Source organism: Mustela nigripes, chromosome 4 (genome assembly GCF_022355385.1).
Source record: "Mustela nigripes isolate SB6536 chromosome 4, MUSNIG.SB6536, whole genome shotgun sequence".
Taxonomy (NCBI): domain Eukaryota; kingdom Metazoa; phylum Chordata; class Mammalia; order Carnivora; family Mustelidae; genus Mustela; species Mustela nigripes.
In genome coordinates this window covers 65,938,501-65,965,604 of record NC_081560.1, presented here as the reverse complement: position 1 = coordinate 65,965,604, position 27,104 = coordinate 65,938,501, and the positions used below count along the sequence as shown (strand labels likewise).

At 36.7% G+C, this 27,104-nt stretch overlaps 1 protein-coding gene across 4 annotated transcripts in view; it reads left to right on the top strand.

Annotated features, from left to right (window-relative positions):
• Positions 1 to 352: 352 nt before the first annotated feature.
• MIOS (meiosis regulator for oocyte development) overlaps positions 353 to 27,104 on the top strand; it is a 37,031-nt gene continuing 10,279 nt past the window's right edge. The window contains exons 1-8 of one of the 4 annotated variants that reach the window (XM_059396798.1): positions 353 to 579; positions 1,648 to 1,744; positions 6,633 to 7,974; positions 8,290 to 8,388; positions 16,534 to 16,788; positions 18,975 to 19,144; positions 21,747 to 21,812; positions 22,635 to 22,793. In XM_059396798.1, the coding sequence (XP_059252781.1) occupies positions 6,681 to 7,974; positions 8,290 to 8,388; positions 16,534 to 16,788; positions 18,975 to 19,144; positions 21,747 to 21,812; positions 22,635 to 22,793 (2,043 nt within the window). In that variant the 5' untranslated portion in view covers positions 353 to 579; positions 1,648 to 1,744; positions 6,633 to 6,680. Of the gene's footprint in view, positions 580 to 599; positions 1,022 to 1,643; positions 1,745 to 6,632; positions 7,975 to 8,289; positions 8,389 to 16,533; positions 16,789 to 18,974; positions 19,145 to 21,746; positions 21,813 to 22,634; positions 22,794 to 27,104 lie in introns of those variants that run through there. The other 3 variants (XM_059396799.1, XM_059396800.1, XM_059396801.1) reach the window with 3 other exon arrangements.

Here is a 27,104-nt window from a genome sequence, read left to right as displayed (position 1 = left end):
TGTCCCCAGCATTCCAGCAAGGCGCTAGGTACCCAGCAGACACTCAAGATGTGTTTGTGGAATGAGCAAAGGAATGAATAAATCGTGAACCACATACCTTGGAATTTCTACTACATCGATGGCCTGCAATAAATTGTTAATGGAAATTTAAAGTGATCGAATGAGGTAAAGCGTCTGCAGTGCCAGAGACAACGCATTTCCGACGGGCCTTGCCCGGGAAACCTCCCGCAGGTGCGCGTGCCCGGGATACCTCCCGCAGGCCGCAGGGGCGGAGCCTCCGGGGGTGCAGAGGAGCGCTGGGGGCGGAAGGCGGGGCCTCCAGAGCAGTGACCCCGCCCCGGGGCGGTGCTACTCCCGGGCAACCGAAAGGCGGGGCTCACGGGTGGGGAACTTCCAAGACCGAGACGCGTCCGCGCGTCCGGGAGGCGCGCGGTGTTGGGGTGTTGGGTCCGGGCCGGGTGGCCCAGATTGCCGGCCCCGCCGCTGCGGCCGCCATCTTGCCCGCGTGCGGACTCCCAGGGAGGGAGGGGCGGTGACCGGGCCGGAAGTGGCTGTGCGACGGCCGCGCTGCCTCTTCAGGTCAGTGAGTTGTGCCTCCGGTAGCGTCTAAGCATTCCTGACGCGGAGGCCCCCCATGAGCGGGCTCGGGAGTGCGGGGGCCGCCGTGAGGGGCCCCGGGAAGCCCAGTTAAAAGGCCCGGGCCGGGGCCGACGCGAGGGCCTCCTCGGAGCGGTGGCGCGGGTCGTAGCGTTTCGTGCTGCGGGATAACCGCGTCGGGCCGCGGGCCGGGCCTAGCAGGCAGCCTTGGGGCTGCGGGCGAAACCCCTCGGGGGCGCTGGGTCCGCGCTGCAGCTACACGCGCGGCGAGTTCGTGTGGAACCCGGTGCCCTGGCGTTGGACGGGAGGCTCAGCCAGGTGTCGAGCGTGGGAGTGGTCCTCAGGTTCCTGACTTCCAGCAATAGCAACGAGCCACGCTCTCTAGCTCTACTCTACTAATATTTCATGAAGGGCCTGTCACCGGGTTAGCTGTGCTTTCTGCTTGTAGGGCCAATGCACATTCCGTGTAAGGATGAATAAAGCCTTTCCCTTGTGCCACGGGCATTGCTAAATTGCTTAGCAAATGACTGCATTTGCAGGCTTTTTGTATAGCTATATTTTTATTTTATCTTTTAGGAAAGATTTTATTTATTTGACAGAGATCACGAGGCAGGTAGAGAGGGAGGAGGAGCAAGTATATCTACAATTTTAAAGGAAATTTATGCAGTGCCTCTCCTTGAAGATGGTGAGGCTGAAAATTTCTTTAAAGTACTGTTGTTACTGTCATAGAAAAGTAGAAGACAACAACAAAAGGCTGTGAAAGTTGAGTAGTCGGGTACCTTGTATACTTAGTATTATGGCTCTTCACTGTCCAGTAGCCCCACGGGGTTGAGATGTGCTGTAAATGTAAAATACACATTGAATTTACAAGACTTGGCACCAAAGGAAAAAAAAAATCCTCAGTATTTTTTTATATCAGTTACATGTGGAAAAGGGTATTTTTTTTATATGTTTGGTTGAATAAAATAACATTGTTTAATTTCATCTCTTTTGCAATGTGGCTACCAGAAACTTTTAAATCATGGCTAACGCAGTGTTTCTGTCAGACAGTGCTGTTACAGATACTCTAGTGAAGAATACAGAACCAACATGGCTTTCCTTTGCTCAGAAACCTTTGATGGGAAGTGAACTCTTGTTACGCTTGAAGGTGAGGATGTAAAATGTAAGCTTTAATTATTGCAGATTTCACCCCTACTCCTCCCACTTTCCAGTGTCTCCAGCATTTGAGAACATTAACTTCAGGGCTGCTGAAGGAAATCATAGTGATACCAATAGCTGTGTGATGCGAATAACTCAGTTTCTCACAACTTTGTGAGATGGAGGTAGGGTGGGTTCTTACTCTTATTTTATAGTTGTGGTGTATTAACAGACTTAGTTGAGTCTAGCCAGTGAGTAGTTGGAGGTCCTCTGACTCCAGGTTGTTTCCTTTGCTCTTCACCATATTCCTCGTCATCTGTGTTCATGAGCCAAGATCCATCTGTATTGTGTGTTGGACTGTAAAGAAAGGCATTTCTTAAAAGGGTGTTTATGGATGTACCTCTCTATTCAGGGCCAGCTTTGTGTTTTGCAACCTATGCCATCGTATAAGGCCCAAATACAGGGGACAGGGGGCCCTGTATTTTCATTTTGCACTGGACCTTGCAAATAACCTAGGTGATTTTTCTGCAGTAATATAGGATGGGAGTTGGGAAGGGTTGGACAAGAACTAAATCACCTGGTCTTCACTTTACTCCTTTATGAAATGTGAGAGGCATTCCAGTCTCTCTCCAATTTTGTGATTCTGTATGAATTATTGAAATCAGATTTTGTGGCTAGTAATAAAATATTGTACAAACGTAGTTACAATCAGGAGAAATGCTGACAGTCCTCCATTGAGAGTTATGCAAATCAAAGACTTTTTTAAACTATAGTAGTACTTGATTTTTTTATGGTGGATTTTTCCACATGCCACCAATTTTCTTATGGATCATCCATGTAAAGAATATGATAATAAGATGGAGGCCCATATTGAAAGTGTGATTATTTGAGTGTTTATCTTTTGATAAGATAAGAAGATAGGCCAGATCTCCAGATACCTCCATTTAGGAGGTTTCCTCTGTGAAGACATGAGTGTGCACTCTTACTTGGCAGTATCTGTTCCTTCTTTTTGTTGTCTTAGCTATGTCCTATTGTATGAGGTGCCTCTTCTCATTCATGAATTTTTAAATTCTCTTTAAAATTGAATATCAGCATTAGAATGCAGTCTTTATTAGATTAGTTTACTAGTCTGCTTTGGCTGCCATAGTAAAAGACCACAGAGTAGGTGGCTTAAATAACAGAAATTTATTTTCTCACAGTTCTCAAAGGTTGGAAGACCAAAATCAGGGTTCCAGTGTGGTCTGGTTCTGGTGAAAGTTCTTTTCTTGGCTTGTACGTAGCTGCCTTCTCACTGGGTTCTCCTCGTGGGGAGAGAACTCTATTGTCTCTTCCTCTTTTTATAAGGGCACCATTTCTGTCAGATTAGCACTCTATCCTCATTACCTCATTTAACTCTAATCACCCCCTTAAAGGGTCTTTGATACTGTCACATTGGGGATTAGGGCTTCAACCTGAATGGGGGGGGGCAATTTAGATTATAGCTACCAGGGAGCTTGTCTTTCTTTGTTCACTACCATGCTCTTAGCATTTAGAAGAGTTTCTACCACATACACTAAATATTTACAGAATAAATGAAAGACAGGTATTAGAGTGACCCTCCCTTAGGGTGGCTCACTGTGGGCTCTTGCCCATCATTGGAACCCTGACAGTGGGTACTTCATTCTTGGTTGAAGCCAGTCTCTACTAGGAAGGATAAGGCATGGAAGAATGAGGAGATGGGTAAAACTTGGATAGAGCAGTGTAAGAAATGTCAGGTGGAGCATTTAATAAATAATTATTAAGTATCTACTAAGTGTTTAGGCCTAGGCTGGGTATTGGAGGTATAAATGGAAAGCAAAGATACTTTTCTTGCTCTTACAGCTTTTATAATTTAGGAGAGACAGGGTGTTCAAAGGAAGGAATACTATTCACTGAGAGTACTATCTAAATAAACTGACAGACCAGGAAGGGGATAGGGGATAGGGGATATTTGATGTCAGCCTCAGACCATGATGGTTGAGAGATGGTCAAGCATGTGTTAACTTGGCCTAGAAGGGAGGGAAGAATGCTCCATCGAGAGAAACTAGCATTTGCAAAGTAGTGGTGATGGCGGGGGGCGCAGAGGAAGATTATATTCTAGGAACCAAAAAGAAGAACAGTGTAGATAGAACACAGCAGGGCGGAAAATGGTGTGCCTTGATGCTAAAAGCAGTTGGTAGAGACCAAAGCATTTAGGATTTTATAGGTTATATTGAATATTTGGAACTCTCTACTAAGAGCAGTTGGAATAGGGTTTTAAGTAGGCATTGTATAGCCTGGCTAGTTTTGCGTTTTAGAAAGGTCCCTGTATGTACAAGTTGTATTGCATAAAGATGAATTTCATAAAGGCCTGAATATACAGATGAGTAAAAGAATTGCTGAATCAACACCATAGGCTAAGCATGTTGCATACCTTAATTTCTTACAGAATCAGTCCTCAGAGCTGTGAGACTTGGCAGCCTGAGTAGAGGAAAGAAGAGAAAATAATTGGGTTGATCTAGGCTTGGGGAAGGCAAGCTTAAAACAGCAAAGAAGTGAAGAAATTGAGGGTCTAGTAGAAATGTAATAGAAATGATGATCGTGTGCATCAGACCTCTTAAGTAATGAAATAAACCAGTGTAAGAATTCTTAGAGGTCTTTCCCAGTCAACAAAATTGTACGAGTGGGGGGTATAGCTCAGTGGTAGAGCATTTGACTACAAAATTGTATGAATATATTGAATTCTAGAATGATAATTCCTGACAATTCCTGACTGAAAGTTTTACAAGGTCAAAAAGTAAAACAAATATGTTTGAGCTGATTTTATTTAGTGTATCTATATTAGGAGTCTGTGCCTGGCTCTACATCTGGTGTAGGGGATCAGGGGGTGAATGAATCATAGCTTCACCTTTTAAGAACTGACAGCATGGCTGTATGGATTCTAATTGCCATGAAGATTCCAAATACTTTTCACCTTTTTTAATCCAGACTTTAACCTCTAGCCAGAATTGGTTAGAAACAGACATTTAAATTTTTGTTAAGTAGCTTTTGCTCTTAAAATAGCATTTCTTTTAATTTTTAAAAACAAATGTATTTATTTGAGAGACAGATTGTGCATGGACATACGTGTGAGTATGGTGAGGGGCAGAGGGAGAGAATCTTCAAGCAGATGTCCCCCCGAGTGTGGAGCCTGAAGAGGGACTTGATCTCATGACCCATGATATCATGGCCTGAGCCAAAACCAAGAGTTAGTCACTTTAACCAAAAGAGCCACCCAGGCGTCCCTAAAATACCATTTTTAACATGGCTATTTTTCGTTTGTGTTTAAACAGCTATCATCTTTCCAAAATTCCATGTCAGTATTAATCAAAGTTCATAGAATTGAAAACTGTAAAAGCCTTTAATGATCACTTAATTCAGTTTCCCAAATGCAGTGTGTGTACTACTGGTTGTAAACAGGATGATTTTAGGTAAAACATAATCAAGCATTTTTTTTTAATTCCAATATAAGTAACATATCAAGCATTTCAGGGGCACCTGGGTGGCTCAGTAAGTTAAGTGTCTGCCTTTTGCTCAGATCATGATCCCCCGGGCCCTGGGATGGAGCACCATGTTGGGCTCCCTGCTCAGTGGGGAGACTGCTTCTCCCTCTCCGTCTGCCCCTCCCCACCTCTCATGTTCTTTGTCTCTCTCACAAATAAATAAAACCTTCTAAAAAACATACTAAGCATTTTAATAGTTACATATTTATTTTAATGTGTCTTAGAAAAAATATTAAGCATACCTTAACCTGTGATTCATGGACTTCATGATGAAATTAAGATCAATTTTCTGATTTTAAAAATAGTCACTTTAAATAAAAATATTGAATAAAATAAGTGGTACATGAATGAAGTTTGGGAAACAGTACTCTAAACCAACTCTTCAGTTATGTAGGTGAGAAAACAAAAGGACCCCTAATCACAAAGGCCCTTCTGTGGTGTATAGCTAATATATGTCAGAGCTAGGAATAGAAGTTAACTCTGTGCAGTCCATGTTATTGTTTATTCTGCTATACAGGGCTGCTGCTTATTCTTGAAACTTGAGGAAGAGACCTCTGTCTTAATAGCGGCATTGTACTTTAAATCTTCATTTTCTGTTTTGGTGGCCACAGGTGGCTATTTATATTAAAAATAAATGAAAAGTAAATAAGATTTAAAATTTATACTAGTTACATTTCTTGTGCTTGATTAGCCACATGTGGCTAGTAGTTACCCTGCTAGACAGTACAGCCAGAGAACATTTCTATCACTGCCGAAAGTTCTATTGAATAGTTTTGGTGTAAACTTGCTTAAAAACATGATTCATGGGACACCTGTGTGGCTCAGTTGGTTAAGTGTCTGCCTTCAGCTCAGATCATGATCCAAGGATCCTGGGATCGAGTCCCACATTAGGCTCCCTGCTCAGCAGAGGGTCTGCTTCTCATTCTGCCTGCCACTCCCCAACTTGTGCTAGCTCTGTATGTTAAATAAATAAATCTTAAAACCACACACACACACAAAAACATGTTTCATGACCCTTTAAAGTTTTACCCCCTTCAAAGAGATGATGCTTATTAATTTGCTCACTGTACTGAAGTTCTGTTAGCCCTAAGGTTAATGAAGGTACTAACAACAGTGCAATTAAAATAATTGATCATGGGAAGTAAGGCCAAAATGTATTTCTCAGAATCTCACCACCTCATCTTATTGGGGGGAAGGTCTTTTTCCCTTTTTAATCAATAAATATTGTCATGAATTCATAGCAGTTAGAAGAAATATATTGAAAGAGAGTCTCGAATAGAGGATTTCCTGATTTTCTTAATAGTTTATTCATCTTACAATTATATTTTGTTAAGATTTTAAAACTTTATTTTTAAACAGATTTTCAGTGAATGGACCTGACTGGACTCTTTGAGCACATCAATAAACATGAGCGGTACCAAACCTGATATATTGTGGGCACCACACCAGGTGGATAGATTTGTTGTATGTGACTCTGAACTGAGCCTTTATCACGTGGAATCTACTGTGAATTCAGAACTCAAAGCTGGATCTTTACGTTTATCTGAAGACTCTGCGGCTACATTACTATCAATAAATTCAGATACGCCATATATGAAATGTGTTGCCTGGTATCTCAATTATGATCCTGAATGTCTTCTAGCAGTTGGACAAGCCAATGGTCGAGTTGTACTTACAAGTCTTGGTCAGGATCATAACTCAAAATTCAAAGATTTGATAGGAAAAGAATTTGTGCCAAAACATGCACGACAATGTAATACACTTGCGTGGAATCCATTGGATAGTAACTGGCTTGCTGCTGGGCTTGATAAACACAGAGCTGATTTTTCAGTGCTGATTTGGGATATTTGCAGCAAATATACTCCTGATATAGTTCCCATGGAGAAAGTGAGACTTTCAGCAGGTGAAACTGAAACAACATTATTAGTAACAAAACCTCTTTATGAATTAGGACAAAATGATGCTTGTCTCTCTCTTTGTTGGCTTCCACGAGACCAGAAACTTCTCCTTGCTGGTATGCATCGTAACTTAGCCATATTTGATCTTCGGAATACAAGCCAAAAGATGTTTGTAAATACAAAAGCTGTTCAGGGGGTGACAGTAGACCCCTACTTCCATGATCGTGTTGCTTCCTTCTATGAAGGTCAGGTTGCCATATGGGATCTAAGGAAATTTGAGAAGCCAGTTTTGACTTTGACTGAGCAACCAAAGCCCTTAACAAAAGTAGCATGGTGTCCAACTAGGACTGGTTTGCTGGCCACTTTGACAAGGGATAGTAACATTATTAGATTATATGATATGCAGCACACACCCACTCCCATTGGAGATGAAACTGAACCCACAATAATTGAAAGAAGTGTGCAACCTTGCGACAATTACATTGCTTCCTTTGCTTGGCATCCAACAAGTCAAAATAGAATGATAGTTGTAACTCCCAACCGAACAATGTCTGACTTCACTGTTTTTGAAAGGATATCTCTTGCCTGGAGCCCAATTACATCTTTAATGTGGGCTTGTGGTCGTCATTTGTATGAATGTGCAGAAGAAGAAAATGATAATTCTTTAGAAAAAGATATAGCAACAAAGATGCGCCTTCGGGCTTTATCCAGGTACGGACTTGATACAGAACAGGTGTGGAGAAACCATATTTTAGCTGGAAATGAAGACCCACAGCTCAAGTCCCTCTGGTATACCCTGCACTATATCCTTTTATTATGAATTTCATGAGATAAATCAGGTAAAACTGTTCTTAAAGTTTGCTGAAAGATCAGTCTAAATTTTATTCTGAATGTTTTATATGCAAATACAGTTACATAATGCTAAAATTGCAAAGTAAAATTATTTAAAACTGTTGAAATACTGCTTTACAGATTGTGTAGAAGGAAGAAAAGTTTATCTGCGATAAAGTAGGACCATCTTACTTTGGCTGATACCTATTCACTCCAAATCAAAATAAATTTAGCTTTGAAATATGTTATTATGCATCATCATTAATATTTCCTATGCATTTAAATACTTATGAAGCAGTATACAGAAGATATGGATCAGAAGTCTCCAGGAAACAAAGGATCATTGGTTTATGCAGGAATTAAATCAATTGTAAAATCCTCTTTGGGTAAGAAAATTCTATATTTTATTTTCTAAAGTATAATTTTTGTACTCTTATTTTTCTCCTTTTATCCCCATCATTTAATTACTTCAGAATAGATGTGCCTAAAGTTTTTTGTTGTTTTAGAGGGTTTCTGGTTAGATACTTTTAGTGAATTGTTAAATGCGTATTTTATATCCAAAATTCTTTTTCAGGGGGTCTTGACTCATTGAAGTGATAGAGTCTTTCTAATCTATTCATTTATTCACTGCTATTTTTTTTTTTTTTTTTTTTTGAAGACCCACTTTGAGAGGTGTACATTAGATGATTTATAGGATCCTGGCTGTTTGGGTTATACCACAGTATTTTGCTTTTATAAAAGCTAAATAAAATGACATAATTGAAGGAGATCTCTCTTTATTGTGCTGCCTAAATGCTTTCACTTAGCTATTTAATGGCAAGGTCTGGGTAACTATGTCATGAAGTATGGCCTTACCTGAAGGAGCCTTACCTGAAAGAGTCATTGATGATTAAATGAATGTATGAGTTAATGCAGGGTTGAAATTGACCAACTATTTAAGAATAAATATGACAAAAGAGCCAAACTTAGTTTTTCACTGAGCAGTTATTCTTAACTGTTTTTTTTTTTTTTTTTTAAGATTTTATTTATTTATTTGACAGAGAGAGAAAGAGAGGAGGAAGCAGACTCTCCACTGAGCAGAGAGCCCGATGCGGTACTCGATCCCAGAACCCTGGGATCATGACCTGAGCCGAAGGCAGAGGCTCAACCCACTGAGCCACCCAGGCGCCCCTCTTAACTGTTTTTTATTGAAATGGAATTGTGCATTTTACTATAATCCTTTCCCCAACCTAGGATTCAGTATCTAGCCTTTTTTTTTAATAAAGATTTTATTTATTTGTTTATTTGACAGAGATCACAAGTAAGCAGAGAGGCAGGTAGAGAGAGCGGGGGAGGCAGGCTCTCCGCTGAGCAAAAAGCCTGATGCAGGGCTCGGTCCCAGGACCCTGAGATCATGATCTGAGCTGAAGGCAGAGGCCTTAACCCACTGAGCCACTCAGGCGCCTTTCAGTATCTAGCTTTTGAAAGTAGTCAAATTTGGGCCCAAGTCAAGCTGCTAGAAAAGTAGTTTATATTTAGTCAAAGAGTGGCAGTTCAAGTAATAAATTCAACTTGGTCTTTAATAGGATTTTTGTAGGTACTATACAAATAATACAAAATATAAAAAATACTAATTTAATAAGAATAGGTTAAGTATTTCAATTGAACTGTTGATATTATTTTAAAAAAATTTAAAGGACTTTTCGCATTATTACCTTGTTCCACATTGCTATAGTAGACACTATTTGATAGATTTCATTTTGGTACTTTCTCACTAGCTCTCCACTAAAAAAGTAAATTTTCTTATAAATAAATTTATTAGAAATAAAATACATGGGTCCAATTAGAAACTTCCATTTTATTAATGTAAGTAAAAGGGCAGATACACTGTAATATCCCTATAAATGAGCCTGCTCATGACTTCAAAATTGCCACTGCAAAGATTTAAACAGTTTATAGAATTTTTAGTATTTTTGCTATATAGCAGGTCAGGCCACATTACGTTCTCAGTTATTCTGAGGTGTATTATTGTTTTTGTTGTATTTCGATATATTTTAGGGGCAAACCTACAAACTGCCTCTGAGGAAAAGCAAGAGGACAAATAGAATATCTTTATATTTCTACTGTAGTAGAGAGAAACTGAACGTTTTGACTTAAGAGTAGTCTTTACCCAGATTAAAAACTACATTAGAAAGATTTCCTCATTGCTAGACTTTCAGCTTTTTGTTTGTTTTGGTTTTGATACTTTTTGATACTTTTGTTTCTACAGTCCCAAAGTGAAAAGTAGAGAAATAACTGTCAAAGATGGCATACGTGTCATTCAGTTTTTTATCTGGCCAAACTTCTTTAATTGTCTTTCTTATGATTCAACATATAGTCAACTCATTGAGCCATCTTACTCACTGTATTATATAGCACACAGTGAAATTTTAACTTTGGTGATAAATAATATATACTGTGTGCATACTGTGTATTAGATGTCATTCTAGTTGCTTTCCCCATGTTACATTTTTGAATTCTTACAATATGAGGTAAATTTATTTATTCAGCCAATATTTATTATTTGCTTATTATGTGCTAAGAATTGTTCTTGGAATAATATATAACTGTCAACAATCTAAGTCTCTTCCCTCATAGAGAATGAAGAAGGTGGATATTACCCATGTTCTTGGGAGGTTTACATTCTGGTTCAGAATATGGACAAGTAACTCGGCAATTTACTATGAGGAAGAACTAACGATTATGTATAGAAGAATCCTAATCTGGGTGTAAGGATTAAAGAGAGTTCCCCGGAGGAGGTAAAAACAAAGGCAAGGAAGGTCCAGACAGGGAGCCACATATGCAATTAACCCAGAGGAGAGGGAGCATAGCACATTTTAGTATTGTTGGAACAGAGTGTGAGAAAGGAAATGAGGGAAGAATGGAGACTAGAAAGGTAAGCAGTGGGGTAAGTAACTCAGGACTTAGAAATCATGGTAAGAATTTAGGGAGATTTATCCTGTAGCAAAGGGAAACCAAGGAAAGATTTTAAAGAGTATTAACAGAATTAGATTTGTGTTTTAGAGCTGTTGCTATGTATGGAATGAATTGGAGAGGCTCAAACAGGGACCTCAGATAAAAGCCACAGTAATTAAGGGCACCTGGGTTGCTCAGTCAAGTGTCTGCCTTCTGCTCAGGTAGTGATCTCGGGATCCTGGGATCGAGCCCCTAGGCAGGCTCCCTGCTCAATGGTGAGTCTGCTTCTCCTTCTCTCTTTGCCCCTCCTCCCGCTTGTGCGCTTGAACATCTTTCTCTTTCTCAAGTGAATAAATAAAATATTTTTAAAATAAAAGCTGCAGTAATTAGGCAAGACATGAAGGTGTTCCTAACAAGGTTAATGGCAGAGGAGCTAGAAAAAATGTGGGTAATTAGAGTGTGACAAAATGTAATGATTGAATACAGGAGATGGAGGGGAAGGAAGAGTGAAAAACAGCACACACACATATATATAGCTTAAGAAAGTGCATTAATATCAGTACCAGTTAATTACGTAGGTTAACATAGGAAGAGAGCTTTTGAGAAGGAAAAAAGTTTGTTTTGGAGAAAGTTGATTTCGAGATAGTTAGGTGGAGATGTGCAGTAGGCAAGAAGTTTAGAGTAGGTTGAAGAAGGAAAGTCATCCATTTTAAATAATTCTTCCAAGAAATTTGACTAAATGAAGGAGGACAAAGAATATATAATAAAAGCAGCAAGTGGATCTGGAATAATAAGAGGGTTTTTGTGTTTCTTTGTTTTTGTTATTAACATAGGATTGATTTAAGCTAGCTTAAATGCTGTTGTGAGGAAGCCCATACAAAGAGGTTGAGATGCAGAAAAAAGGAAATAGTGAGGAGCAAAATTCCTAGGAATATGAGAGAATGGGATCCAGAGCACAGGTGAAAAGACTAGCATTAAATAGGAGAATGTACAGTTTCTCCATACCAGCCAGCGGGGAAGGGGAAAGGTATGCAGGTTGTATAAGGTTCGATGACTGGAGGCTGAGGAGCTTCCCCCTGATGGCTCTTTTTTCAATGTAGTGGGTTTGCTTATTGAGAAGGACCAGGAAGGCTATAGGGAGGAGGAGACACTGAGAAGAGGAGCCAGAGTTAGCTTGAGAAATTTGGGAGGATTGTGGGGCAGTGTTGTTTTACCAGAAGATAAAATAAAGGACAGTGGGCTGAGAAAATTAGGACACTGGGAAGAGAATGATTCATTTGCTGCCTTTGGGAGGGAAATGACAGAAGACTGATAGATAAAAATATGAGGGACCAAGAGATTGTGAGTTTGAAAAATTTAGAAGTGAGATTTCTGGAAGGCTATGAGGTTATGAAAGGAGTGGGTGAAATCTTGGAGGTGTGAACCACTGGAGATAAGGAAGCAAAGGAACAGAGAGACTAGTTTATTGGGTGGACCAAGTATTAAAGTCAACCAGGATGAGAATGCATGCTCTAAGGGAATGTCTTGTACAGTCTTGTGGAAAGTGTTCTTAATGTTGTTAGTATTATAGTTCTTTCCTTTTAGGGTGGCAAAAAATTGCATAATAAATGTTGGTCAGCCTTCCATCCGATAGGATGAAAATATTTTTATACTTCAGGGATAAATTGTGATCTAGAGAACTTGTCTATTCAGAACTACTTTAATAGACCGAATAGGTAGGACTTAATGTTTGTAACAACAAAATGTTCTTATATACACTGTATAATTGTACTGCTTTGTTATATAGATGTAAAAATGCAACAAATTAATATCTACAGATAGCATAGTGTCTGATTGCTTGGTGTAGTATTTGAAATCAATTTTTTAGAAAAATGTTTTTTAATTTCCACATGAACTTGTTTCTCTCACACCTGTCAGTAAAATGTCAATTCTATTATTTATATGTAGTGCAATCTCATATTTAAGGGATACAGTTTTGACACTTTAGTATTGCATAACATGCTTAAATAGATTTTAATTTTTTTCAGAGGTAGTTAAAATCGTGTATTTTAAAATTCCCACATGTTAAAAATAATGACTATACACTTAGAAATGCACAATGTCATATTGCTTATTTGATAACCCTAATTAACCTGTCATACAGTCATCAAGCTGTAAGAAGGCCTCTAGACAACCGAAATACATGACACAATATCCAGGCATTTCACTTAAAGGGTATTTTTCCATCTCTTAGTAATGAACTCTTTGGAGTCATATGTATTGATCTTTATTCCATGACACACTTGCTGTAAAATAAAAACTCTATTAAATTAAGAGGAATTGGGACGCCTGGGTGGCTCAGTTGGTTGGACGACTGCCTTCGGCTCAGGTCATGATCCAGGAGTCCCGGGATCGAGTCCCGCATCGGGCTCCCAACTTCACGGGGAGTCTGCTTCTCCCTCTGACCTTCTCCTTGCTCATGCTCTCTCTCACTGTCTCTCTCTCAAATAAATAAATAAAATATTTTTAAAAATAAATAAATAAATAAATAAATTAAGAGGAATTGTTTGAAAATGCTGCTTTTTGTTCAGCTGTTTAAAATTGTTATTTTTACCTTTTAGTATCCTCAGCATTGAATCCAAAATTTATAGGGGAGATACAAAAATAAATACCTTATGATACATTGACGGCCTGTTCTACTTGAAATGTAATACGTACATTCTATCTAAATTTAAATTTGTTATTCAGAAAAGTAATGTTGTATTTATTTTTTAATATACATGTTTTAACTTAATCATTATTCAGAATTTTCTAATAGTTCTTAAAATTTCACTTTCAAAAGCTAAAAGTGATTTTTCGTGACTAACTTTCCTCATGGTTGCAAACAGAGCAGCTTGCTTCCTCTTTTCAAAGGGCAGGTGGTTCTCTTAAGGAAAGAAAACTTCAGAAGTCTCCTCCTGAGCCCTTGACCTAAATGGCAAGAGTTTCCAACAGTAGGGTTAAAAATAAGTACTTTCAAGTGTAATTATTTAACTGTTTATTAAATTTCCAGAATTTTACAAATAACTCATCTTGAAACTTTTCATAAAGCAGTGATATATAGCTTAAAATATGTCCTAACATGAATAATATTGTAGGTCTTTGCTGTAGCCGAACATCATATAATGAAACAGTTTATTTAAAAGTGTGAATTAGGGGCACCAGGGTGGCTCAGCGGGTTAAAGCCTCTGCCTTCGGCTCAGGTCATGATCTCAGTCAGGGTCCTGGGATTGAGCCCTGCATCAGGCTCTCTGCTCAGCAGGGAGCCTGCTTCCCCTCTTTTTCTGTCTCCCTCTCTGCCTACTTGTGATCTCTCTCTCTCTCTGTCAAATAAATAAATAAAAATCTTTAAATAAAAAAATTAATAAATAAATGAAAGTGTGAATTAGGTTTGGTGAGTTTAGACTTCGGCTATGTACTAATTTTACTCTACCCATGTATTTAGAATAAATGGACTTTAAGAAATAATATTTTGCATTATTTACATATGTGTATATTTGATTTGTAAATGACAACTGATTCAATTGGGTTTTTTAAAAGATTTTATTTAGAGAAGGAGAGAGAGAGCATGCATGTGGGGGGGCGCAGAGGGAGAGAGAGAAGCTTAAGTAGACTCCATGCTGAGCATGGAGCCCGAAGCCAGTCTGGATCTCACAACCGTGAGATCATGGCCTGAGCTGAAATCAAGAGTGGGGTGCTTAACTGACTGAGCTACCTAGGTGCCCAATTCAGTTTTTAATATTTTCTCAATTTTGCTTGTGTTCATTTATTTAATACCTTGATCCGATGAGTGTAGTTAAAGTCAACTTTGGGCAGTATATTAGTTTTATATTAATGCATTTATTATCATCATTTCCATGGTCTGGAGTCTTGGCATACCTTCATTGATCTTTTGCTCGGGGTCTCACATTGCTAAAATGAAGATGTGGGTACTCTTCTCAGCTCAGATGGTTGTTAACAGAATTGGTTCTTTCTGTCCCACAGGACAGAAGTGTCCTTGCTGCCTGTTACCAGGGGCTGCCCTCATAGAGGCTGCATGCTTCCTTGCCACATAGCTGTCTCAAAACAAAGCTTTTACTTCCAGTCCAGCTGGAGACTCTCTCTCATTCCTCCAGACTCCTTTAAAGGTGTCACCTGGTTATAGCAGGCCCACACAGTGTAATTTCCCTTTGATTAAGTAAGAGTCAATGGAATAACAACCTTAGTTATATCTCCAAAATGCTTTCGCTTGTACAATCTTGTGTTATTTAGAAGCAAGTCACAGATTTCACCTGTACTCAAGGGAAGAGGATTATGAAGGGTGTGGTTACTAGAGGGTTAGAATCATGGAGCCCATTATACAATCCTAGACAAGTTAAATTATTTCTTAAAACCCATTTATTATTGATCTAGTTATTTATAAAGGTATAATTACTGTATTACATATAAGTAGATAAACATAGAATTACTATAAGTTACTCCGAATAAAAGATGTTTGTAATGTTGGACCTTGTTGCTGCCTAATTCATAATTTAGTTTATTCTGAAAATCCTTTTTGTTAAAATAACAACACATAATTCTACAATGACAGTTTTGATGGTAAAACTTTGTAGAACATTTAAGAATTTGAGTTATAATTGAGTCAAGTTTCATCTTTGTTTTACCTTAATTTAGTACCATTAGGATCATCTACCTTGATTGCAATCTAATGCTGGATGAATTAGATTCCTTACAAAAAGAGAATGAGAATATAATGTCTTCTGACTTAGTGAAGAGGAAGAAACCTTAAATCATTGCCATTGTGTATTAGCTTTAGTATTTAAACTTTTTTTTTTAAAGATTTTATTTATTTATTTGTCAGAGACAGAGGGAGAGAGAGCGAGCAAGCACAGGCAGACAGAGAGGCAGGCAGAGGCAGAGGGAGAAGTAGGCTCCCTGTCCAGCAAGGAGCCTAATGTGGGACTCGATCCCAGGACCCTGGGATCATGACCTGAGCCGAAGGCAGCCGCTTAACCAACTGAGCCACCCAGGCATCCCAAGTATTTAAACTTTTGAAGTACTTTTATATTTATTTCATTTTTTCATGTATATACATACAAAGAAAAAAACAGAAGATGGAGAGAGAGTGTATTAGGTCTTAAGCACTGGGGATAACCTCTCAAATAGAAATAAGATGCTTGCCCGTTTGGAGCATATGTTCTAGCAGGAGAAGAGATAAGTCTGAAAATTAACGAAATATGGGAGCTTACATTAGATCTAGAGGAAATGGAGGAAACGGTTTCACATTAGATAGCAAAAATGGCACTCTTAGATTTGGTAGTCAGAGAAGTACTCTGAAGCAGGGAGTCAAACTTACTGTTAGCAAACATTAATCTTTCTTCCTGTAGCTCTTTTTGATACTCAAGGAACTATTTAACTTAACAACATGTAAAGTATGTTTTGTTTGTGGCATATTTTACATTTATGCTGTCATGAATTTGTAGTTAAGAAGTCAAATATCCAAAATATGACATTGAGATAATCTGTGTAAAATGGACTTATTTTCTAAATATATTTCAAAAAATAATAAACAACTAATATAAAAATACTTCTCTTTTTAGGAACGGTGGAAAGCAGCAGACATAATTGGAGCAGTTTGGATAAGCAAAGTGATATTCAAAATTTAAATGAAGAGAGAATCTTAGCTTTACAGCTTTGTGGATGGATAAAGAAAGGAACGGATGTAGATGTAGGGCCATTTTTGAATTCCCTTGTACAAGAAGGGGAGTGGGAGAGAGCTGCTGCTGTGGCATTGTTCAACTTGGATATCCGACGAGCAATCCAAATCCTGAATGAAGGGGCATCTTCAGAAAAAGGTATTAGGTGATAGTCAAGGATAATCGTAGTTCGTAGAGTCCTTTGAAGAGAAGACACTGATAACTTTCAAGTATTTAGATAGTATATTTGTGTAAATTCTTTTGAAAGAGAACACATAAATGTATCTATTAAAGTATTAGCCCAATCCCTTTTGTTTGTGCCTTGGTTTATGTCTGTTAAGATCATAATGTGTCTAAAGACAAAATGTGTCTTCAGTACCATTCTAATATTACAGTGAATGCTCAAATGCATCTGTCTTAATGCTTTTTCTTTAAAAGACATTCACATTTTTTAAAAAATGTATTTTCTTGAAGATAGGACTACTTCAATTTGCAAGCATTCTTTTGTTGTTTGTTTGCAAGCATTCTTATGGAAAATATTTGAGAGTATTTTTACTTTGTCGTTTGGATGGTTATTGGTTGGCTTTTAGGAAACTGACACTTTTAGTTAGACTAATACAGAGTTTTATAAAAATCATATTTTGAGCTGCAAAAATGCTTCTACTTGAGTCTGGTGATTTAAGCATAGTTTCCATTTGATATTTTTTTTTAAAGAAAGAAACAATGAAATATAATAAAGTTTTTATTCTTACATTTTCTGCAAGAGAATACTCAGGCAAATGAATTCAATCCAGAAATTCAGAGTTTTTTTTTTCTTATCAGGAATATTTCACTTAAAAATAACTAAGATGTATGTAGCTATTGATTTTAATGCACCTAGCAAATTATTTCTGGTATTCAGAATACTTCATTCTTACTTGCTGGTCCATTTTGAAACCGTTACACTTCTGTTGTACCATATAGAAAAACACGAAATTAACTGTAATATATTTACTTGCATTAAAAAAGTTGAAAAAGCTAATGTTTTGCCAGATTGGCCTTTTTTCTTTCACGTTTGCTCTAATGTAAGTCTTCCCCATTTGAGAATACAATAGAAGGTAATGTGGCGATGAAAAAAGAGTTTGATATTTAAAGCCATTTCTAATTATAATTTTGTTACAACCTGGGGACATGATACTTCCCTGTCATGTATACCTGGAAATCAGTTTTAGATTTGAACACCTATTCTATCAGTAGGGGAAAACTCTCTTTCCAGTTATTTCAATAACTTTAAGGATTAAAGAGAAGATTTCCCTGAATCCAGCCTTCCTCCACTTGGACACATTGTTTTGAGCAGGAATTAGGGAGATACTGTTTTGTGGTGGTGGTGGTGGTGGTTGTTAATCTTAACAGACTTTAGTCCAATTTAATAGAATAAGCAGAGGAAGCAAGCACAAAGCAACTTGGGGAAAGTGTTTATAGAAATGAAGAATAAGGCTATTTAATAAGGAAGTGGGAAATGCTGTTTTTATTTGGGAAAGAAAGAAAATGATTAGGATCCAGGAACAGAATAAGAAAACTGTTATAATAAATGTACAAAACACTTAAGAGTAAAAGTTAAAAGTAAAATTAGTTTTTTCTTGAAGTGACCTTATGTTAGGAGGCTAGCCAGTCCATAGGGCCAACTGTCAGGTTAGCAGTTTATCAGTGACTATATAGACTGCTAAGAACTGATGTTTAAAAAACTATTGATTTAAAAAAAAAAAACTATTGATAACAAATACTTTGTTGCAAATGTGTCCATATACAATGCTCTGGGATTGCTGGTAGTTAATTTTGTCCCAGAAAAATTAGAAGTGTTAAACTATTAAAAGAATGCTGAGATACTGGTTTTCAGAACATATACTTAAGTCTGAGCATTATGTACTTAGGAATAGGAAAACAAAATAATTTTGAAAGTTATAGCACTGAAATACTGTATTATTTACTGCCATTGCTTTGAAATATGTCAACATAAGTGAACTTAATAAGGCTGACAGTGATTCTGGTGGTATGGCTTCACTTCACTTCATTTAGGCCCTAAACAATAACACTGTATAGGAACTGCCTGGAATGAGAACTTGAAAATTTAAAGATGTGCTTGTCTTGCACAGGGTTAGCAATATGGACAAAAGTTTTATAAGAATGGAAATTTTTGCTTGTGGTCCTTGCCAAGTTTTCCAATCTGGATCAAAACCCTTAATTCTAGTGCGCTTATTTTTCTGTAGGTAAATGTCACCCTCTGATACTTGTTTATGGTTTAGAACTGGAAGAGGAAGTATTGAGCTTTTGCTCACTTTGACCAGCCGAGTGTTTTTAATGTGCAGGTGATCTGAATCTCAATGTTGTGGCAATGGCTTTATCGGGATATACGGATGAGAAAAACTCCCTTTGGAGAGAAATGTGCAGCACTCTACGACTACAGTTAAATAACCCATATCTGTGTGTCATGTTTGCATTTCTGACAAGTGAGACAGGATCTTATGATGGAGTATTGGTAAGCTAATTTCTGTTTGAGAAGACTCCTTTTAAGTTAGGCATTTTTACCTAACCTTGTTAAAATTTTCAAGTGTCTGTTGCATAAAATATTGTTATATTTTTATGTATTTTGCATTAAAAGAACGTATCTTAAATATTTTTGAGCAGCTCTTCTTGAATGTCATTTTACAGTTAGCTGATAATAAACTTGATTTTTAAAATAGTTTGAACAATATAATTTATAGATATAAACAGCATAGGATTTATCCTTTAGCTTAAGAGCAGCTCTAGAATTCTACAACTATATAAGTGTAAGTTTTATATTGAACTGCAGTTTTTTAAAAGTAAATATTTGGGTTTTAGTTAAGTAAACAAATACATGATCAGTTATGATCAGAATGACTATATATTTTTTCCAAGTTAGTATTTATATTCTCAGACATTTACCAGTTTGGAAGATGTATGATCATGCTACTTACAGTGAACTATTTCTTTTTTTTTTTTTTTCATTTGGTCTTTCATTGCTTTACCTCTCCTGCTTTAACCACCTATAAGCACATCACCAGATAGGTTCTTTATCACAAAGTGGGGTAAGGAAGAATAAAATGAGGTGTAAGTTTCAGTTATTGGGTTTTAAGCTTCATGTTAATACTACAACTTTCTTTGCATTGTTGGACCTCTTTCTACCTGAGAAGAGCTTTCTAACATGAAATTTATTTGTGTTTGCCATTATAGCACTTAATATAAAAAACACATTGCTTGAGTAATGAATTTAAGTGTCAGTCCCTAAGAATTTATAAAAAATGTTTTTTATTGAGGTATCTTAAATGAAGATTTTAGTAAATGTTATTAGTGTCCATTTTAACAATTCCTTAGTTTGTTTATTTTGTCTTTTAGTAAATGAACTGTTGAACTTTCTAACCAAGTTAGAAACTTTCTAATATCCAAGAGTATGTTGTATTTTTGTTTTTACTGTTATTACTCTTTTGTTAAATGGAAGACTTTAAGTGTTGCATTTTGAAGGAATAAAATATTATTTTCAGGAAGTAGTAAAGTATGGTGAAGACTAGAAAAAGAAGTGGATTGTTCAAATTTTAAATTGATAGAGAAGTATTCTTTAAATTTTAAATTTCTGTATTTTAAATTACATGACCTACTATAAATACCCTCATTTTCTTATACCTAAATTTGGGTTATTAGGTAAGGTATATATTACCTTGAGTAGGAAGTTCATATTTTTAAACTGCCTTGAGAGTGTACCTAATTATACATTATGTAAATAATTATAATTAACATATCCTTTGTTAAAAATTGTTAAGTTGTAGTAATCTAATGAAAAGTACCCATTTGGGAAATCAGAAGGTTGAAGGTCTGAGTCCTTGCTCCAGTTTAGTTACTTCAGTTCGCTAGTTAACTTTTTTGGGTTTTAATTTTCTGAGCTGTATTTTTACAGCTATTATTTCTAATATTTTCTTTTTTTTTTTTTAAGATTTTATTTATTTATTTGACAGACAGATCACAGGTAGGCAGAGAAGCATGTTTAGAGAGAGGAGGAAGCAGGCTCCCCGCTGAGCAGAGAGCCTGATGTGGGGCTCGATCTCAGAACCGTGGGATCATGACCTGAGCCGAAGGCAGAGGCTTTAACCCACTGAGCCACCCAGGCGCCCCTCTAATATTTTCTATACAGCGAATATTTTCTGAGCTAATACTTATAACCCTTTCCCCATTAAAATAGTAACACCTCTGCCTGAACCTAAAGAGTTAAATCTAATTTGTACCAAACATGTTTCCTCTTAAGGGCAGAACCATATTTTATAATTGAGAAAACTTGCTAGGATAGGTACCAACTGAAGTGATCTTACATTTAGAGTAGGGAGACTCTGTTTCATAGAATGACTTCAATGGAAATACAATCTTTTTTCCACCTTAAGATTGTTGATTACTTACCACAAAATTAATTACCTTTCTACATTTATAGAAATTGAAAATACTATTTTACAATATTGAAAGGTCTACAAAAATTTAATCACAATACCTCTGATAATTTTGTTGCAAACCACCTATTTAAGTGTATTTTACTATGGCCACAAAAGTTGTGTCTATAAGGGTCTATTTTAAGACTTAAACTTTCTATTTACAGACATGCGTTGACAGTTTTTCCAAATTCTGTATTGGTATGTTCACACTGGTATATTCACTGATAATTCACAGATTTCTTGGATTTGCTGATTAACTTAGCATCCTAGAAAAGATATTCTCAGTTTCCTCAAAATTATTTTCTGTGATGGAAGGCATCTAAATCTGTTGGTACATAAATAAATACATAAATCACTGCTTATATTTTTTGTTGCAGTTACATAAGACTGAACTGGAGTGTTTTTAAATTGAATTTGTCCGTATTTAAGATATAGATTTTTACTTTGCAAGAATAACCTGAGCACTGAGTTTTTTAGAGGGTTACATTAAGAAAGGCATCTTAGGCAACCAGTGGCTCTGCCAGTATATACACAATAATGTTACTAATACTTTTGAAAATAAAATTGTGTATTAAGTATGTAAAGTAGTCTGCAAGAATTTAAAACTCATAGTATCTACAAGTAATTTCTTGCTCTTCTTTTCAGTATGAAAATAAAGTTGCCGTACGTGACAGAGTGGCATTTGCCTGTAAATTCCTTAGTGATAGTCAGGTAAAAACTAATTTAATTTTGTATTCAAAGTAATTAATAGTTCCTCTTACTTGATTAAGCAACTATTCTTTATGTACAAATATGTATATGTAGCATTTATATATAAATTCTTCTAAAAAAGTAAAGTAATAATTTGTTAGATCAAGGTACTGTAGACTTGTGTATCATAACCAGAATTATTTGTTTAAGAATCCTGACTTAATATTTTAGTTTATTTCTGCTTGTGGTGTACAGATAAAAGCATTGAACTCACCCCTTTGCAATGCTATAAAAGAATTCCTTCATTAAGAAATGAAGGAAAAGTATTGAATGCGTATTCTGTGTGTATGTGAGAAAGGAATGCCCAGAAACAACCAGTAATACAAGGTGCTAAGTGCTGTAATAATGAGGAAGTGCTGGGGGAACACTGAGGACTCTTGGCTAGAGGTTGGGGTCCGATGAAGTCAGAGACCTTACCAAGAGGTGATTGTTTTTGATAATCTTCAAGTTCTCATTCATCTCAAATTCTGTGATTCTTTTAATAGCAAGAACTTTGTGAATACTGAGGGACAGTTCTCTTTAAATTTAAATAGTTAACCCTCTACACTTATTTTATAGAATAATAAAAAATAATAAATGCCTTTTTAAAAAATATTTTAAATAATCACAGATACTGCATTGTAATTTATGATAGATACAGATTTTTTAAGAGATCTTTTTTGCAAGGGCTGTATTTTAAAATGTTTTCTATAAAAATGAAGCTATTCCTAAAGTATAAGTTTTGGAAGTACAGAGTATGTAGTGAAATAGTTTGCTTCAGAAAAATCACTTTGAATTTTCCAGTTGAATAGATATATTGAAAAGTTGACCAACGAAATGAAAGAGGCTGGAAATTTGGAAGGAATACTGCTTACAGGCCTTACTAAAGATGGAGTGGACTTAATGGAGAGTTATGTCGATAGAACTGGAGATGTCCAAACAGCAAGTTACTGCATGTTGCAGGTTAGTGCAGTGTGGCAGCAACTTAAAGAAAAACAGTGGTTAACCACCTTCTTCCTTCATTGCATGGGTATGCCTTTTGCTTCCTTAGGATCTCTAGGAAGCATTTAATTTAATTTTTTAATTTAAATTTTATGTAATTAACATACAGTGCAGTATTGGTTTCTAGAGCAGAATTCAGTGATTCATCACTTATGTATGACACCCAGTGCTCATCAGAACAAGTGTCCTCCTTAATGCACATCCCCCTCCATCAACCCTCCACCTCCCTCCATCAACCCTCATTTCTCTACCTTTAAGAGTCTCTTACAGCTTGTTTCCCTCTCTCCTTTTTTTCTTTTCTCCATTCCCACATGTTCATCTGTTTTCTTTCACAAATTCCCCATATAAGTGAGATCATAATGGCATTTGTCTTTCTCTGGCTGACTTATTTCACTTGACATAGTACATTCTAGCTCCATCCATGTCATGGCAAGTGACACAATTTCATTCTTTTGCTGGTTGAGTAATGTTCCATTGTAAAGACCACATCTTCATTCATCAGTCGATGGACATTTGGGCTCTCTTCCATTGTTGAGCGGTTGTGGAATTGCTGCTATAGACATTGGGGTGCATGTGTCCCTTTGAATCTATTTTTGTATTCTTTGGGTAAATACCTAGTAGTGCAATTGCTGGATCAGAAGGTAGTTCTATTTTTAACTTTCGGGGGAACCTCCTTACTGTTCTCCAGAGTGGCTGTATCAGTTTGCATTCCCACCAGCAGTGCAAGAGGATTCCCCTTTCTCCTCATCCTCACCAACACCTCTGATTTCTTGTGTTGTTAATTTTAGCCATCCTGACAGGTATGAGATGGTATTTCATTGTGGTTTTGATTTGTATTTTCGTGATGCTATGTGATGTTGAGCATCTTTTCGTGTGTCTTTTAGCCATCTGGATTTTTTTTTTTTTTTTTAAGTGTCTATTCATGTTTTCTGCCTATTTCTTAACTGGATTATTTGGTTTTTTGGGGATCGAGTTTGTTAAGTTCTTTGTAGATTTTTGGATACCAACCCTTTATCTGATAAAGCATTTGCAAATATCTTCTCCCATTCTGTAGGCTGCCTTTTAGTTTTGTTGATTGTTTCATTTGCTGTGCAGAAACTTTTTTTATCTTGATGAAGTCCCAGTGTATCTTTGGTTTTGTTTCCGTTGCCTCAGGAGACATGTCTAGTAAGAAGTTGCTGTGGCTGAGGTCAGAGTTTTCTGCCTGTGTTTTCCTCTAGGATTTTGATGATCTTACATTTAGGTCTTTTATTCATTTTGAATTGTTTTTTGTGTATCGTATAAGAAAGTGGTCCAGTTTCATTCTTCTCTATATTGCTATCCAGACACGATTTGTTAAAGACATTGTCTTTCCCATTGGATATTCTTTCCCGCTTTGTTGAAGATTATTTGACCATATAATTGTGGGTTCAATTTTGGATTTTGTTTTCTGTTCCATTGATCTATGTGTCTGTTTTTGTGCCAGTACCATACTGTCTTGATGATTACCACTTTGTAATGTAGTTTGAAATCTAGAATTGTAATGCTTCCAGTTTTGTTTTTCTTTTTCAGAATTGTTTTTTTTATTAAGCGTCTTTTGTGGTTCCATACAAATTTTAGGATTGTCTGTTCTAGCTCTGTGAAAAATGCTAATGGTATTTTGATAGGGAGTGCATTAAATGTGTAGATTGCTTTGGATTGGAAGGCATTTAACTTCAACCTTATCAGTTGAGCTGTAGCAGTCTTCTACATTCTCTTACTGTCCATCAGCCTCCTGCACTGGGTTATCCAGTTTTTCCTTTCATTTTGGGAATTGTTATTTTAAACTTATATAAAGCTCAAACAGAGCAGAGGAACCTCTCTCTAATTTTCCCAGTTCACAAAACTTTACCTTCTTCAAAAGAGATTACCTTTCCCTGATCTGAACTAAGTCTCACTTGAAGTGCGGAAAGCAAGTTATACCGCAATTTTCTTCACTCTCATTTTCCCTTTTTATGAATTGGGGTAACCAGTTCATCAATTTACTCTTAGTTCTTACTGTCCAGCAGTTAAAAAGAGATTTCTGGCAAAGGTTCCCTTCTTTATTTTTGATAGAAATATGGTGAAAATTTAGAATATTTCCCTGAGATTTCCTATAGCCCTCCAGCTAATCTTTCCTTTCGTGGTATCCTCTTTCCTATCCCCTTCCTTTCAAACACTTAATAGCATGCTCTGTACTGGGTAAACATAGTAAAATGCCCCCTCCAACCCTACCTTCTTATGAATAAATATAGATCCTGACCCACGAACCACAGTATAAACCTAGCAGCTTACCAGGCCACTGCCCATTCTATAATAAAGTATATAATTTTTTTCTTACTGAAATGAGGTTGCATCTATTAAATCAAACTGTGGATATGTGGCTACAGAGTGCAAGTGGCCTTATATTGTTTATGGAGAGAAGTCAGCTATTATAATTATTGTCTTCCTATGTAATGTTTCATTTTCCCTTTTCTGCTTTTGATTTTCAGCAGTTTACCCTCAATGCCTAGTTGTACTTCTTTCTGCCTTGTTTGTGGTTCGCGGAGCTTCTTGGATATGCAAGTCAGTGGTTTTCATTAGTTTTTTGCAAAATTTGGGTGTATTATTTCTCCTTTATATATATATTTTCTGTTTCAATCTCATTCGCTTCTCTTTTTTGGGCTCATATTACATATATATTAAACCATTTAATAGTGTTCATAGGTATCTGAGGTTTTGTTCATTTTCTTTCCATCCTTTTTTCCTCTGTTCTTCAAATTGGTCAAATGCTGTTGATTTGTTCATTGACTCTTATGTCATGACGTTAAGTTTTTCAGCACATTCTTTTTTTTTTTTTAAGAATTTATTTATTTATTTGACAGACAGAGATTACAGGTAGGCAGAGAGGCAGGCAGAGAGTGAGAAGGAAGCAGGCTCCCTGCTGAGCAGAGAGCCCAATGTGGGGCTCAATCCCAGGACTCTGAGATCATGACCTGAGCCAAAGGCAGAGGCTTTAACCCACTGAGCCACCCACGTGCCCCTCAGCACATTCTTAATTTCAGCTCTTGTACAATTTAGTTTTAGAATCTCAGTTTTTTTTATAGTTTACATTTTTCACTCAGATCCCTATCTGCACATTAACAGAGCATATGTCAATAGCTGCATTCAGGATTTTACCTGCTAACTCTAACATGGGCTATTTTAGGCTTAGTTTCTGTTGACTGCCTTTTTTCCTTGACTTTCAACTATATTTACCTGTTTATGTCTCATAGTTTTTCATTTGAATATTGGATGTCATGTATAGTACATTATAGAGATCTGGGTTCTTTTACCCTTTTCTGAAGAATGTTGGTTAATGTTTTTGGAAGTTCAGTTAGTTGCTGCTCACTTTGGTCTTAAAGTTTTGTTACTGTGGATCTATGGGCAGCCATAGATAACTTATATTAAATAACTTATATTAAGTTATTTCCCAAACCTTTCCAGTCTTGATCTCTGAACTGTTTTCCTCTGTAGATTTTGTTGCAGCTTAATTTTAGGTTTATTTAGGGGTAGATCTAGGAAGATTTATCAAATGTGAATTGACCAAATTCTGAGTTTATCCTTACTGCCGGAAGGAGAAAGGGTGGGATATGAAAATTTCTCCTTTTTTTCTGTGAATTTTTAAACTGGGGGCTATATTCTACTTCAATACTTAGTTCTGGCTAGTTGGTCATTATCAGAACTAGAAGAGATGTTTATTTTTTTTAAGAGGTGAAATTATCAGCTATGAGTTTTCCACATGTTCTTTTAGCTGGATTTACCTCTGATAACAGAAATGAATACCTAATTAATAGGGGAAAGATAAGCTTCTGTTTTGATAGAATGTCTAAAGATAGTCTGTTAGCTATTACAGGTTTCTTCCCTTTTTCCATAAGTGATATACATTAAGTTCTCTCTAACATTTTACTTTCCTGTCTGGTTCCCCAAAACTGGGCTTCAGATTGATGCCCATGGAATCATTGGGAGTTGAGACTTTCTCTACTTTCTTTATCATGTGAACTTAAGGAAGATATCTTGGACAGGGCTAAAAGCAATCTGTGAAAACCCAAAGCAAGTGCAGGTGAAATGTGAAATGTCACAGCTGCCAGGGAAAATACACCTCTAGGAAGAGCCTTACTGGCAAGAAATTGAAGTTCTTATTGAGAAGAAATCTAAAGTAAGCTTAAGGTAAAGAAATTGTTGCTTTTCATTGTGTCCTAGGGATAGAAAAATGAAAGAACATTTTGGGTTTGGTTTTGGGGTTGTTTTTTGCTT